Source organism: Ictidomys tridecemlineatus, chromosome 3 (assembly GCF_052094955.1).
Source record: "Ictidomys tridecemlineatus isolate mIctTri1 chromosome 3, mIctTri1.hap1, whole genome shotgun sequence".
Taxonomy (NCBI): domain Eukaryota; kingdom Metazoa; phylum Chordata; class Mammalia; order Rodentia; family Sciuridae; genus Ictidomys; species Ictidomys tridecemlineatus.
In genome coordinates, this window is record NC_135479.1 from 87804020 (window position 1) to 87819808 (window position 15789).

At 43.4% G+C, this 15789-nt stretch overlaps 1 protein-coding gene across 2 annotated transcripts in view; it reads left to right on the forward strand.

The window, feature by feature from the left end:
• The window catches only part of Grk7 (G protein-coupled receptor kinase 7), a 61328-nt gene that overhangs the window by 18204 nt on the left and 27335 nt on the right, over positions 1 to 15789 (forward strand). For both annotated transcript variants that reach the window (XM_078040972.1, NM_001282270.1), the window contains 1 exon segment: positions 8863 to 9137. In XM_078040972.1, the coding sequence (XP_077897098.1) occupies positions 8863 to 9137 (275 nt within the window).

Below are 15789 nucleotides of genomic sequence, written 5' to 3' on the forward strand. Positions count from 1 at the left end.
CCCATACACAGAGTACTGAATGTTGCCAGGTAGCATTTTCCCATGGCCACCATCGTAACTTCGTTTGGATGTTGTTAGAGTCTTTCTTCCTGTCTTTCTACCCCAGCAGAAGAGAAGGAACCCCAGAGAAGCTTTACCCAGAATGTGATGTCCAACTGAGAGCTGTGAGGTGTGAAAGACCATGTACAGGAATGTCCTTGGCTCCTCTGGGTCCCAGTTCCCCAGCAGAGGGCAGACAGGCTGGTATTTTCAGCTGTGCAGTCTAACAGAAGAGGTCTAGGGATGCTCACAGGAGAGGCGCCTCTGTGAGATGGTTTGGCAGGCTCACCAGAGTGGAGCCCAGTTGCCAAGCTGGGTACTCATCTAGCTTCTAATCAGGTTTTTGGAGTTTCACTCTCACATGTGAACAAAGAGTCAAAAGATCATTTTTAAAAGACCTCCAAAATGAAAGAGAGTACTAAAACAGAAGAAAGGAACTTCATAGAAAAGAGAAATATCCAAGAGTAAAAAGAGAACATTTTTTTAAAAACCTGTAGCTAATGTCTTTTGAGGGTTAAGAGAATCTCTAGCGTTTATGAAAGAAGAACAAGTACGCAGGGCTGGGGCTGGGGCTCAGTGGTTGAGCACTTGCCTGCATGCATGAGGCCCTGGGTTCGATTCCCAGCACCACCTAAAAATGAAATGAAGATATTGTGTCCACCTACAACTAAAATATAAATTTAATAAAAACAAATACAATAAAACAAGAACGATTCAAGGAAGAACAACAAAGACATATGGAAATAAAAAAATGTACCAAAATGTTTGCAGAACAACATGGACAAATCTCAAAAATACTATGTTAAACAAAAGAAGAAAGAGTACCTACCATAAAATTCCATTTGTATGAAATCCAAGAACAGCCGTCTGCTTCCTGGTTGTCATGTCCCGAGCTGCTGTCCTCTGCCACACCCTTCTGCCAAGATGTTCTGCCTTACCTCAGGCCCAGCTAAGAGCTGAACCTCTGAGACCATGAGCCAAAACAAACTTTTCCTCCTCTACATTACTCACCAGGTCTTTTGGTCACAGTGATGCAAAGCTGACTGCAACAGAAACTGGTACTGAGAAGTGGGGTTGTTGCTGTGACTAACTTGACCATGTGATTGACCGATAGAGCTGGTTTGCAGGAGGGGATGGATTTTGAACAGTTTAGTGATTCCAGCTAGAAAAGCTTCAGGCTGTTGCAAATGGAGCTTACTTAAAGGGTGATTCTGGTGGGAGCTCAGAAGACCAGAATGCCAATAGGACTGTGGACAGCAGACTGTGGTTTGTTGGTGACAGACCTTGGCATTAACCACATGCTGTTGGTTCTGCAGGAATGCAGAATGCTGGAGTTAGGGAATCATGGAGACCTCTACCAAGATTTTAAAGGGAGGCCTGGAAGACCAGGCAAAGGGTAGCAGGGTCAGCATGGTCTCATGACATTTCAGAGGAGGACCGTTTTTGGAAATTGGACGACAAACCATTCATGTTATATTCTGACAAAGAAATGTTCTACATTTTCCCCATGCCTTTCTTGGAGGTTCAATTTAAATGTGTTGGACTAATTAATCTAACGGGAAGAAATTTTAAGGCATTAGAGCATTCAGGGGGTGGCATGGATATTGCTGGTGACTTTTAGCCATGTTTACTGTGATAATCAGGAGTAAAAAGCAGAATGGAAAGATTTGAGAAACTTGCAGTTTGGCCAGAAATGTGGAAGTAAAAACAAGGCTAAGCAGGGTGTGGTTATTCAAGATATTATGGTTACTAAAGAGATGCAGAGTACTTTACTGGGTGATAATAAAAATGATGACTTGAGGATATCTCAGGAACTGGCAAGACCACACCTATCTCAGGCTCAAAGGTGTCAAAGTGAAGATTCCTTTGAGAAGGATTTTTTTTTTTTTTTTCCAAGCAGAGAAACTCTGCTTGAACAGCAGGAAGTAGGGCCTAGGAAGATGTTTCACTCTACTTAGCCACACAGGCACTCAAGAGGCTGCTACAGCCATGGTTCCAGGAGGCTTGGTTACTGCTTGAGATGGTGGCAGACCTTGTAATTAATCATGTGATGCTGATTCTGCAGGAATGCAAGATGTTGAAGTTAGGGGGTCATGGAGACTTCCACAAGATGTAAAAGAAAAGCCTAGAAATCCAGGTAAAGGGTAGCAAGGTCAAGAGGGTGATGCATCAACCTGTGAGAAAGAAACTGAAACTGCACTGGAGCCCCCCCCTCCCCTGGAGATTTAGAGACTCCAGTAACATGGCGTATCTGCCAAGAAAAGCTACAGGAATTGAGCAGAAACAAGTCAAGAGAAAGGTCATGTGGGGCAGAGCTACACAGTCCTTGGGAGAGAACATCACAATGCCATGCGCCCCAGATGCTGGATGTGGAGTTACAGAACTTCTTTACCTAGCTGGATTTTAGTCTTGCTTTGGTCCCATACCTCTTCTTTCTATTCCCCTACTTGTCCCTTTTGGAATGAAAATGTTCACTCTGTGCCATCACATATTGGATTTATGTAACTTACTTTTGATTGTTATCAGGGAAAATATGTGCAAGTTTGCCTTGAGTCTCAGGTGAGATTTGGAACTTGGACTTTTGGGAGATGTTAAGATGATGGGAACTCTTCAAAATGGCCTAAGTGTATTTCACATTATGTGATGGACATAAGCTTTTGAGGGCCAGGGGTAGAATGTTATGTGAATACGTGGTATAGTTCAAAAGCTCATGTATAGGACAATGTGAGAATTTTCAGAGGTGAAATGATTAGATTATGAGAAGTGGAATAGGGTCCTTGGATTAATTGGGTGGTAACTCTAGGCAGGTAGGATGTGGCTAGAGAAAGTAAGTCACTGGTGGGCATAACTTTGGGGTTTATAATTTGTCCTTGGGCAGTAGAGCTCTCTCTGTTTCCTGATTGCCACGTCCTGAGCTGCTCTCCTCTGCCACACCCTTCAGCCATGAAGTTCTGCCTCACCTTCCTTGTACCCAGAGTTGCGCAGTTGACCAACCATGGACTTGAAACTCTGAGCCCTGGGAGGGGAGGTAGGGAGGAAATCCAAGAACACAGAAAACTAATCAACTAGTCCATGGTAACAGAAACCAGAAAGCGATTGCCTGAAATGTGGGGAGGAGAATTGAATGGAAAGAGACAAAGGGGAACTTTCTAGGTGAATGGAGATGTTTTATAACTGATTTAGGTCTTACTTACAAGAGCATATACAATTTTCAAAATGTATTGAAGTGAATATGTAAGATCTATACACATTATTGTGTTAGTTATGGGTCAGTAAAAACAATATTTGCAAAAGTCAAAAGTTCAGTGAAGGATTAAACCTCTAGGTCTAGCTATCAATTTACAGGAAATGCAAAGAACAGAGGAACATATTAAATAACATCACAAGGATGCAGTCAGCAAAATCTGACTGTGAAATTCTATAGTTCCCTCAATTATTTTTTTCAGCAAAGACTTGCCAGGGGATGGGTGGAGGAGACAAAGAAAGAATCTATATATTGAAAGAGACTTAAGATCTATATGCACCACGTGTGATGGTGTAAACCTATAATCCCGGCTACTTTGGAGGCTGAGGTAGAAGGATCACAAATTTGGGGCCATCCTCAGCAACTTAGTGAGCCTCTATCTCAGCATTAAAAAAAAATTGCCATGTATTTATAATATGTCAAAATACACTCTACTGCTACACATGGTGGTACAACTCCTGTAATCCCAGTGGCTAAGGAGGCTGAGGCAGGAGGATCCAGAGTTCAAAGCCAGCCTCAGCAAAATTTGGAAGGCAAGCAACTCAGTGAGACCCTGTCTCTAAATAAAATACAAAATAGGGATGGGGATGTGGCTCAGTGGTTGAGTGTCCCTGAGTTCAATCCCCAGTAACCCCTCCCCCCCAAAAAATACACTCTACTGTCACGTATATCTAAAAAGAGTAACAATTTAAAAGGAAAAAAAAAGAAGAAAAAAATAAAATAAAAATTCATTGAGATTCAAAAAATTTTTTGAAGGGCTGGGTATATAGCTTTGTGGTAAAGCAGCCCTGGGTTCAATCCCTAGTACTCTACCCCCAAAATAGAGGAATCTCACCACCAAAAAAAAAAAAGAAAGAAAATATAAAATAGGAACAAATGATAATAAACTTAAAGAATAAAGGTCTCCAAAAAAAAATGAGAAAAGATAAAATGGAAGTAAGAAAATGATAGAAGAAATAATGTGAGACAATTTTTCAGCACAGACAGCCTTTTGTTTCTGCGTGAAGGGCCAGCTCATAGCCAGTACCATGGATGGAAAGAGCACACACTAGTCTGACTGGAACATCTCAGGACGCTGGGGTTCTGGGCCCCAAGCCTCACGCTACTCCCAGTGTCGTCGTGTCCCCCCCCCCATCACCTCTCTTCCCTTGAGCTCCCTGTGGGCAGTGTATCCAGGCCAAGCTGACCCTCCACTTTCAGAGTCAGATGAAATACCACAAACATCATGCTGTGGAGGGTGGACCCTGATTTCCTGGTCAGCTGCTAATTGTTGAAAGATGTGGACTGAGAAATATAAAGTTAGCTCTTTAGGTAAATCCTTGACTGATGGAAAGCAGAGATGGAAGACTGGAGTCCCCTCCCCCCTCTCTGTGGCTCCTCCTCCTGTTCTTTCCAGAAGAGTCCCTTGTGCCTCTTGGGCCCTGGCCACCTGCCTGGCATCCCATCCCCCACCCCTTACTCCTATTTCCCCCTCTACATTCTATTATAAAAGCTTCCAAGGATTCAGCAAAGTTGAAAAAATTGCACTTGAGCAAGTGCCTGTGAAATACCCACTATCTAGAATGTGTCTCTGACATTTTCAGTACCTTTATTGGATTATAATTTAAATATCATCAAATTCACCCTTTAAACTTGACTGGTATTAGCTACATTCACAGAAGTGCACAAACATCACTGGAATCAATTTAGGACATTTTCTTCACTCCCAAAGACACCTTATTCCCTTTAGCAGTTACTCCTATTCTTCCCCTCCCCTCTCCTATCCCTAAGCAAAACACTAGTCTTTCTGTCTCTGTGGAATTGTCTATTTTAAACATTTGATATACATGAAAACCATACTCTATATGGTCATCTGTGACTGGCTCATCGTTTGGAAGGTTTATCTCTACTGTGGCATGTCTCAGTGCGTCAGTCCTTTGTATGGCCAGACAATTTTCCACTGTATACCAGCAACGTTTTACTAGGTTTGCTTTGTCACATGTCTGTCCATGGATTCGTCCTCTATCCATCCACTGGATCCATCTTCTATCTGTTCTGTGTTTTTTTCAAGTGAGCTCACTTCCCTCCTCACCAACTCTCAGCAACTTCAGCTTGCAGTCCTCTCAACTCAAGCTCATGTCACACAATTACCAGAAGGGCAAAGGGGTGAGGAGCTGGCGTCTTTAACCATCTGGTTTTCTAGTAAAATGGGGGCAAGGAAAAAGGGAGATTGAGGTGGATATTGCTCCTATGGCATTTAAAAATGTCTCCATCTCATCCCATCTCTCCCTCCAGTCCCCACTCCCATCATGGCATCCCCCAGATCCCACATTTAAGAAATGCAAATTCCTTGAAGTTTCCTGAACACCCCAGTGTTCCTGACTACATCTCTTGCAAATACTAATTACCTGGATAACCTTCTAGGCAGAACTCCTCTGTGATTCAGCTCTTCACTAAACCATCCTACACACATACACACACACACACACACACACACACACACACACACACACACACCCTCCCCATACCTACTCCATCTACCATTCACTCTACTTGACTGAATTGACCTTGTGACCTGTCTCCACCAGTCTCTGAATCCTCTGGGCAGGGGCCAGGCCTTCAATGACTTGGTATCCCTGGAACTCATTGCAGGATGCGCCTTAATACATGTTTGCTGGAGAGGGACTGGGTATTTTCTAGTCATTATCTTTACAGTTGTTTATTTAACAAATGTATCATTGGGCATGCAACAAGTGGCCCTGTGAGCGCCTGGGTTTGGAGCCAAAGATGAATGAGACTACCCCGAGCCTCACAGACGCCTACGGGACTCTTTTGTCTGGACAAATGCAAAACCAGACAAGATGCCAGGACAACAGATGTAAACCGGGACCGTCCCCGGCAAACCGGAACACATGGTCACCCAAATTATATACCAGCTTTGATGAAAACAGCAGGGCCACGCTGACTCACACCCGGCCTGTCAGACCCCAGTTGCTTCCAGAACTTTCTTCCGTTTAGAGGCAAGCGCTCTACCACTGAGCTGCATCTGCAACCCTCAGAACTTTCTTGCTCAGGCCAATTGCTCATTAGTGCTTGGATCATTTGGTTTTTTTTCTTGTTATCCACATAGAAATTTTGCATGAAATATCATATTGCTGAATTATTGCTTTTATGTACACATAGAAAAACGTAAGCAATTACACATCAAGTCACTTAACCAACAGTTGAAACACTGTTGACCTTTTCTGATGTACCTTCTGATATGCATAGTTGAAACCAGTGGGTTAGGACTGTGACCTATGTAAATTTGTTAATAGACTGGTTTGCCATATTTATTGGTGGGTCTTTGGGTGTTTCCAGCTTCTGACCGCTTTGAATAATGGAACCATGAACATCTCAATATAGATTCCTTACTTTTCTCCTGAGTTGTGTTTTTGAGGTACATACTCCAAAGTTCAATAACCTGGTTGGAGAACAGGAAGTTGATGCCTTTCACTTTCTGTTGCTCTATGTCATGTTGACACCCAAAATCTGAGTCAATTTGCAGAGCACATTTATCTGTTTTTTCACAATCTCTGACTATAATCTGAATTACTATTTTTTTTGTATTAATAAGAACTGATAGTCATTTTAGGGTGTTCTTTGCATTTTTAATTGCTACAGGAGTTATTCATTGTACTTTAACCAAAAGCAATTGCGTTTTTGTGAAAACATTTTATAATATAAACATATACTTTATATTTCTTTATATTTACAAGGCATGTTATAGGTATTCGTTAAATATCTATTAAATGAATGAATGTATTAAAATCACATGTAGGGGCTGGGGCTACAGCTCAGTTGATAGAGTGCTTGCCTTGCATGCACAAGGCCCTGGGTTCAATCCCCAGCAACACACACACACACACACACACACACACACACACACAAATCACATGCAGTTAGGTGGAGGATGGATGCAGCTAAGCAGCAGAGTGCCCTCCTGGAAAGTGTGAGGGGGGCACTGAAAAAAATCACATGCAGTCACAAAAAGATAAAGACCACTTGATGCCACTTATGTGAGGTTCCTAGAGTAGTCACCTTCATAGAGACAGGAAGTAAAAAGGTGGTCGCAGGGGTGGGGAGAAAAGCAAGAGGGAGTTAGTGTTTAATGGCTACAGAGTTTCAGTTTTTTAAGATGAAAAGAGTCCCAGAGATTGGTCACACAGCAACATGAACATGTTCAAATACTACTAAAAAATTTTGCATATGTCTTATTGCAAGTGTGTGTGTGTGTGTGTGTGTGTGTGTGTGTGTGTGTGTATGTATGTGTGTTTGATACCAGGGATTGAACCCAGGGGTGCTTAATCATTAAGCCCCAGCCCCAGCCCTTTTTATATTTTATTTAGAGAGGATCTTGCTAAGTTGCTTAGGGTCTCACTAAGTTATCGAGGCTGGCTTTGAACTTGCAATCTTCCTGCCTCAGCCTCCCGAGCTGCTGGGATTACAGATGAGCACCACTGCAACTGGCAGCAAATGTGTGTGTGTGTGTGTGTGTGTGTGTGTGTGTGTGACACATTGTGTTTTTTTTTTTTACCCATTGTGTTTAATGGCTACAGAATTTCAGTTTTTTAAGATGAAAAGACTCCATATGTATATACACACATATGTATATATATACACACACGCACATATATATTTATTTCAGTGATCATTTGTCATAAATTGTCAATAGAAGTGTGCCTACTGTACATACATGTGTACATACCACATATGCACACACATGTATAGTCATACATGTTTAATGAAATTTCATGTGAAATCTTGGCTGTGTTAATTATTCAATGCAGAGATGTGTGATATTAATGTAATTGCAAAGAAAAGAGAATAAGAAACATCCTACACTAGGAACATGGAACATTCAATATTAGAAAGTTCTTGGCCTTAAGGAAAAATCATATGCCTCTAGTTTCCCATTATATTGGAATTTTTTAAAAAAGGAAAGTTTAGGGAATCTTTGAGACAGCAAATTGAACTTTTCATCTTAAAGATGACATCATGAAGCTGAATGCAGTGACACACATGGGTAACCCCAGCAACTGGGGAGATTGAGGCAGGAGGATCGCAAGTTCAAAGCCAGCCTCAGCAACTTAATGAGGCCCTAAGCAACTCAGTAAAACCAGTCTCAAAATAAAAAGGGGGCGGGGGTGTGCTGAGGATATGGCTCAGTGGTTAAGCACTCCTGGGTTCAATCTCAGGCACCATAAAAAGACAATCAAAACAATATAAGATAATGAGTGGGTAGCGTGCTTGCCTAGCATGTGAGAGGCCCTGAGTTTGCTCCTCACTAGGGAGGAGGGGAGAGATAAGGAGAGGCCAACTTGATTTTCTCACTTCAAGAGAAGCCACAACTTTCACTTCTATAATGACCCCAGCCAACAACTCCTTATGTCCCACTGGTCAGAGTGGACTGCATGGCCTCCCCTGGGCTGCCCCAGAGGCTGCTGGGAAGCAGGAGAAGAGCAGTTAGATGCATTGTCACCCCTAGGAAGTCAGGGAAAGTGGGTGCTGGGTGTCTGTGCGCTCACCTCCGTGTCTCTGTTCTGCTGTTCGGGCGACAGGCTGGAACCAATGGCTACATGGCCCCTGAAATCCTGATGGACAAGGCGAGCTATTCCTACCCCGTGGACTGGTTTGCAATGGGATGCAGCATTTACGAAATGGTGGCTGGACGGACACCATTCAAGGATTTCAAGGAAAAGGTCAGTAAAGAGGATCTAAAGGAAAGAACCATGAAAGACGAGGTCGCGTTCCACCATGAGAACTTCACAGAGGAGACGAAAGACATCTGCAGACTCTTCTTGGCTAAGAAACCAGAGCAACGCTTAGGAAGCAGGTAAACTACCACGCCACAGAGGTACGCTGTGACACCCGCACTGACGCCCAAGCGATTCGGAAAATATTTTGAATTCTTGTCAAGTCTCGAAATTCTTATTATTTTTCTAATGTGATTTGCACATTATATGATCAATTGTCTTCAATGCTTTCAAACAGTATAGCACTTGATATCGAACTATCTCCAAGGTATGTTTTAATTGAAATGAGGTAAAAAACAGCTTGCATTGTAAAAAAAAAAAAAAAAAAAAAAAAAAAGATTAAGTTGAGCGTGGTGGTACACACCTGTAATTCCAGCAACTTGGGAGGCTGAGGCAAGAGGATCACAAGTTTGAGGCCAGTCTCAACAACTTAAAATGATATTTTTTAAAAGCTGAGAATGTAGCTCAGTGGTGGAGCACTCATGTAGCATGTGTAACACCCTAAATTCAATCCCCAATAATGGAAAAAAAAATGGAAAAAAAGATAAGATCATACCTTTGGCAGTGGGTACCTAATGTTATGCAGGGAAAAAATAGAGGGGCTTTAGATTCACAGACCTGGATTCTACTATATATACTGGTCTTTTTGTACCAGACAATTACATACTCTGAGTTTCCAGTTCTTCACAAATGAAATGGGGGTGGTGGGGGAGGGGTTGCAGGTACAATGGTTAATTTTATGTGTCAACTTGGCTAGGCCACAGTACCCAGAAATTTGGTCAAACATTATTCTAGATATTTCTGTGCAGGTTTTTCGATGAGACTGAGACTTCAATCAGCAGACACTGAGTAAGGTAGACCATGCTCCATAATGTGGGTAGGCCTCATCCATTCAGTTGAAGACCTTAAGAGAAAAAGATGAACCTCCCTAGAGGACATGAGAATCTGGCAGCCCTTTTGGGTTCAGACTGCAACTCTTCCCCACAGGCTTTGGACCTGCCAAGCCCTCCTCAAATGCACGAGCCAACTGTAAAATAATAAATTCTTCTCTGCCTCTGCGCCCCTCTCTCTCTCTCTCTCTCTCTCTCTCTCACACACACACACACACACACACACACACACACACACACACACACACACAGAGTCAGGAAGGAAACACTTCCTCTACCTTCTTAGGTTTAGTGCTTGGGGACCCACAAATGAAATCAGCAAAACACAGATTATCAAGGAAAAAGACAGATTTTTGTTCATTCAGGAGTTTACACTTAAAAAAAAATGTGACTAAGAGATCATTAGAATTTAAAGTATATATACCATCTTAATAGAAGAAGGAGAAAGGGAGAAACAGGGAAAACCAGTGACTTTTAGGGAAGACGGATGGCCCTTGGAAGGCTACACAGGAGACATGATAGTTTGTGACCATTTCTGTTTAGGTAGGGCCCTGTCTCCTCTGTTGCCTGCGATTAGTCAATCTTTCCTGTTTGGAAAACTCTGGAGGAGGGGGTTTGGGACAGTGGCATTATTTTGGAAGGCTCTGCTTGTAAACAGATGGGAGGATTCAGAACCTGCATCTCTTGACTCTCAAACCCTTTCAGCTCCAGATAATTGGGACAGTGGCACCTTCTGGCCCCTCTGCCTCCTGTTGGCCCTGTCTTTTCACAGAGCTCTGGGTTTCCGATGGGAAGGGTGTTCAGAATTACTCAACAAGTGAGAGCGATTATGATTGATCATTACTCAATTGTTCTAAGAGAGATATTAGATGATATTTTGAATCTCTTATATTACTTTAATGGAATTTTTAAGATCTAAGAATTATACAAACATCTGGGCTTGGGGTATAGATCAGTGTAGAGTATTTACCTAGAATGCACAAGGCCCTGGGTTTGATCCCCAGACAAACACACACACACACACACACACACACACACACACACACACACACGGAAACCTACAACCACACAGTAGTATGACTGATTTCAATATAGTACCATGTTATGGTTTGGATCTGAATGTCCCCTAAAAGGTCAAGTGTTGAAGGCTTGGTCCCCAGTATATTCCGAGGTAGGGCTTCTTGGAAGTGATTGTATCATGAGGGTTTTGATCTCACCAGTGGATTGATTCATTTGATGGATTAATAAATTGGATGGACTTCTGGGATATGACAGAAACTGTATGCAGGTGGGGCATAGTTGGAGACAGTAGGTCACTGGAGGCATGCTCTCAGGGACTATATCTTGTCCCTGGCCCCTTTCCAACTGTCTCTCTCTCTGTCTCTGCCTCTCTTTTTGCTCCTGGCTGCAGGAACTGAACAGCTTTCTTCCTCTGTGCCCTTTGCCAAGATGTCCAGCTACCCCTCAGGCCCAAAGCAAAGGAGCCATCTAACCATGGACTGAAAACTGGGAAGTGACCAGCCAAAGTCAACCTTTCCACTTTAAGTTGTTATTGTCAGGCATTTGGACACAGTGATGAAAACACATGGGAACTCAGCAGCCAAATTCTAACTCCTCCAAGTGGTTGCTGGTGGAGTCTCTAAAACAAGGTTGCCTTTGGTCAGAATATTTGAACATAGAGGCAAGCATTTAATTTTTGACCTGTATTTGAATTTTATTTTATTTTTTCAGGGCTGGAGATGAAACCCAGAGCCTCACAAATGTTCGTGCTCTACCACTGAGCTATACCCGCAGCCCCAACCTGACTTTTGAAAAATAGCCAAACAATATAATATACTAATACAAAGGGGAAGAGTCCTTATCTTTGATTCTTGTTTAAAGTTGTTTTACCGTATTGTACAAAAATGAGTATTTTGAACAATCAAAAAAAACTTGTAAATTTTATCAACAAGAAATATTACTTGATTCTTAAAATTAATTCGCAGTAACTTTTTAAAAAATCATTAATTTTTTTAGTTGTAGTTGGACATAATACCTTTATGCCATTCATGTATTTTTATGTGGTGCTGAGGATTGAACCCAAGGCCCTCGAACATGCTAGGCAAGCGCTCTACGGCTGAGCCACAACCCCAGCCCTAATTTGCAGTAACTTTTAAAGCATGACCTATGATCAAAGTTACTAGTATTTTGAAGTTAGATAGATTCTACATCATGTGGAAATAAAATGTTGAGTTGATTTTCCTATGTAGGTTCCAGGGTTGTATTAGGTAAGCATAAGCCATGTTATGATAACAAGCAAATCCCAAAGTCTCAACAGCTTCCAATGAAAAAGATGATTTTCATTCCCACGCAGCCCCATACATAGCCCACTGCTCTCCAGGATGTCTCTCTTCCAAGCAGTGACTCAGAGATCCAGGCTGCTTCCATCTTCAGCTCCAGTGGAAGTTGTCCTTCCAGTCCCAGTGGCTGAACAAAAAGCAGAGAACTCATAGAGCTATTTCAGCCTCCGCTGGGAAGTGACACGCTTCACACACCACTTCTGTCCCCCGGAACCTGTCCACAGGTCCTGCGGAAGGGTGAGGGAGCTGGCTGGTGTTATCCTCTTTGTGCCCAGAAAGGAGAGGTGATCCAAATATGGTGACCACTGGCCATCACTGGTAGTCAGTGGCTGTGCTGACTCTCAAGGTCAGGGAGTCCCAGAGGGCACACAAGCAAGGACAAGTCAGAAGGCAGAGGGTGGGGAGACCCACAATTTCTCCAGATGACTTCGTTGAAGGGCTACCACCCGTTTCTGAGCCCACTTCAGTTTTATAAAATGAAATGTCGGCAAGCTTTTCCCGGAAGATGCCACCTTCACCTACTGGATCATTGCTGGAAGCTGCTTCGTTAAGCAAAAGCCCTTCTCCAAAGAGTCTGCTGTCTCGAGTGTTTATCAAAACTGTTGACGACACTAGAGAAGGGGCATGCCAGAAACATCTGTTCGGTGAAAGAGAAAGGCTTCCCACATTTTCGTGCCAACTTTTTGTATTTTTAAGAGGTTCATTCAAAGGAGATCATGTTTGCTCTAGGTAGCGTTGTCCTCTCCAGCCGGGGCAAAGGCCTAGACAGAGAGTTACCCAGTGGAAAGGCCCAGGACCCCTCCCACCTGCCTTCCCAAGCATTCAAAATACATTAAGCCTCTCTCCTTCTTTAGCCTCCCCAAAGAGGATTTCCTTCTTTGCCTTGACAAGTCTGGGAGTTAATTTGACAAAGAAGTCAAAAGCTTTCCCAGGCCTTCACAGGGTCTCCAAGACAGAGTCGACGGTGAGGTTTTGTGATAAAGTAAAAGGTGAAGACCACTTGAGATTTTTTTGTAGGTTTTGTTCTGATCCATCAGTGCAGCAGAACAAGAGCAAATAACCATGCAAGCCGGTGGCTTCAGCGCTTCTTTACCGCAGAATTCCATGCCGGCAGGCCCGTCTTGGCAGGTCGGCAGGCCAAATCCCACGGTGTGGTCCTCGTGTACGGGCAAGTGAATCTCTGCTCCCTTGAGGGTTCTAAGAGTCCATTGTAATCTCTGTGTGGGGTGCAGCCACACAAGAGCCTCTGTTAATGCTCTGGAATATATTCCAATCCAACAACAAGTTTTTCCTGCACCTGCCTGTTTGGACTTTACCAAAAAATGCTGCCTCCCTCGGCAGCCTCTTCTGTTTGTCCAAAGCGCCCTGCAAGGTGATGAGCCTAACAGCACCTCACAAAGCTGCCAGGGAGCAAGTCTAGGGTCAAAGCCCCTTCGTGCTATTTCCAAAGACAGTGCAGGGGTGAGAGTTGCTAATGCAGAAGACCAAAGTGATCAGCTTCGTGGCTGCCTCCACACCAGAGGGAGGAGAGGAAGCTTGGATCAGCGACACAGGAAGGCATAAGGCACAGGGTGTGCGTCCTGCCTCTAGGGACATTTAGTTGGGAGGAGAATGTACAGGTGATCTCAGAGTGGCTTGTGGTTCCCTTGTCTTTCCTAATTACTTGTCCAAAGGCTGCGGTCAGTCATCCCTGAAGGACACATCAAGGTCACCTGGACCTGGTTCCCTGGACATGCTATTTGAGAGCTGTTCATCATGGCCTGCAACCCTGGAGGTTTCCAAGCTCCTGGACACTCGCCATTTAACCACGTTAAAGCTGCTTAGAGTGAATTCCAAGGTCCATTGTGAACCCAAGGACAGTGTGTTTATGCCTGCTGGAAGTCATGGAGGTAGTACAGACTCCTTCCCGGAGGCACCTAGTCCTGTTCCAGCTCTTTAATTCCCTTAGAGACATGCAGTTCTGGCTTCAGTCCTGATCTACTTGGATGGAAGTCTAACTGAATCCTTCTGTCACATTTCAAATCCATCTGATAGATGAAGAGGTGAATGTTACTATATAAATTACACCTCAATAAAACAACTTTTTATTTATTTTATTTTGAGATAGTGTTGTTGAGGGCCTCACTAAGTTGCCAAAGCTGGCCTCCAATTTGAGATCCTCCTGCCTCAGCCTCCCGAGTTGCTGGGATTACAAGCATGCACCACCACACCTGAAAACAAATACATAGATTTTTTAAAATCTATCTTTGAAGTTTCAGTTTATCTCCATAACTCTCCCTCCGGGCTCTTATTATACACAATGTAAGTACACAGACACTGGGTGAATAAGTTCCAGAAGATAGCAAGCCTGCATTTTCCTATCTTTTGCTTGCCGGAGGCTTGGTGGCTTGTGGGAGAAGAGAGACACCTGGTAGCGCTTCCTGATGCAGCCCTGCAGACACCGTGAGAAAACCCCAGAAGTCCCGATGGGCTCTGGATACAGCGAGGTCCAGAGTCACAGAATAGCAGCCCAAGGAATGGCTGCACATCAAAGCATCCAACTGAGTTTCTTTTTTCCACAATAAAATTTGATTGCAATTTTTTTCTTCAAAAACTCCCCCTATTCTCTGGCAGTCTCCCATGCATAGTTCTTTATAAGTGCAGAGCAAATAAAAAAGTTAAAAAATAAAAGTGTTAAAACAAAGTCCCCGTATACCCACAAAGTGCAATAATGACAGTGACAAGCTTCACCTCATGGAGTAATGCTGGTCCCCCTCGTCTTGTCTCTAGTCATCTCACTGGGCAGTCTGCAGGACCTTGGGATCTGATGGGGGTGAGGGGCGGAGGAGTCTCGAGGAGATTCTAGAGAAGCCTTCAGTTCTTTCCCAAAAAGTCTTTTTTTTAATATCCGGAATGGAAAATGTAAAAAGAGAAACCATGAATGTGAGTAATTTCTACTAAGGTTGATTTATGACAGAAATTGTCTTCTTCCAAATGGAAATCATTACTTAATCAGACCAGGAAATGCACTCACATAAAAAGAAAAAGAAAAAAAATTATTCTGAATCCGATGCCATAAACAGTCCTCTTCTTATGTTGTTATAACCTGGATTAAAGAGGAAGTAAGAGAAGTGTGGCAGGCAGCCCCTGAGACTGTCCCCAAGGATCCCCCTCTGCTGCCTAATCCCTTCACCAAGAGAGGAGACTGAGCAAATAGAATATGGTAGAAATGTCGAGATGCCTGTTCCAAGATTAGGTTACAAAGACCACGGCTCCTGTTTGGGTGCCCCCGTCTGTCTCTCTGTCTCTCCTTCCTTCCCTCCACCACGGAGACAGTCAACTGCAGTGTTACAGGCAGCTGTGGTGAGAGACAGAGTCTTGGCCAATAACCACAGGGGTGACCTTGGAAGCAGATGCCCCAACTTCAGTGGGACCTTCACATGAGACCACAGCCCTGGCCGCCATCTTGCAACCTTGCAGGAGATCTTGAGCCAGAGACACCCAGCTAAGCCATGTCCACATTC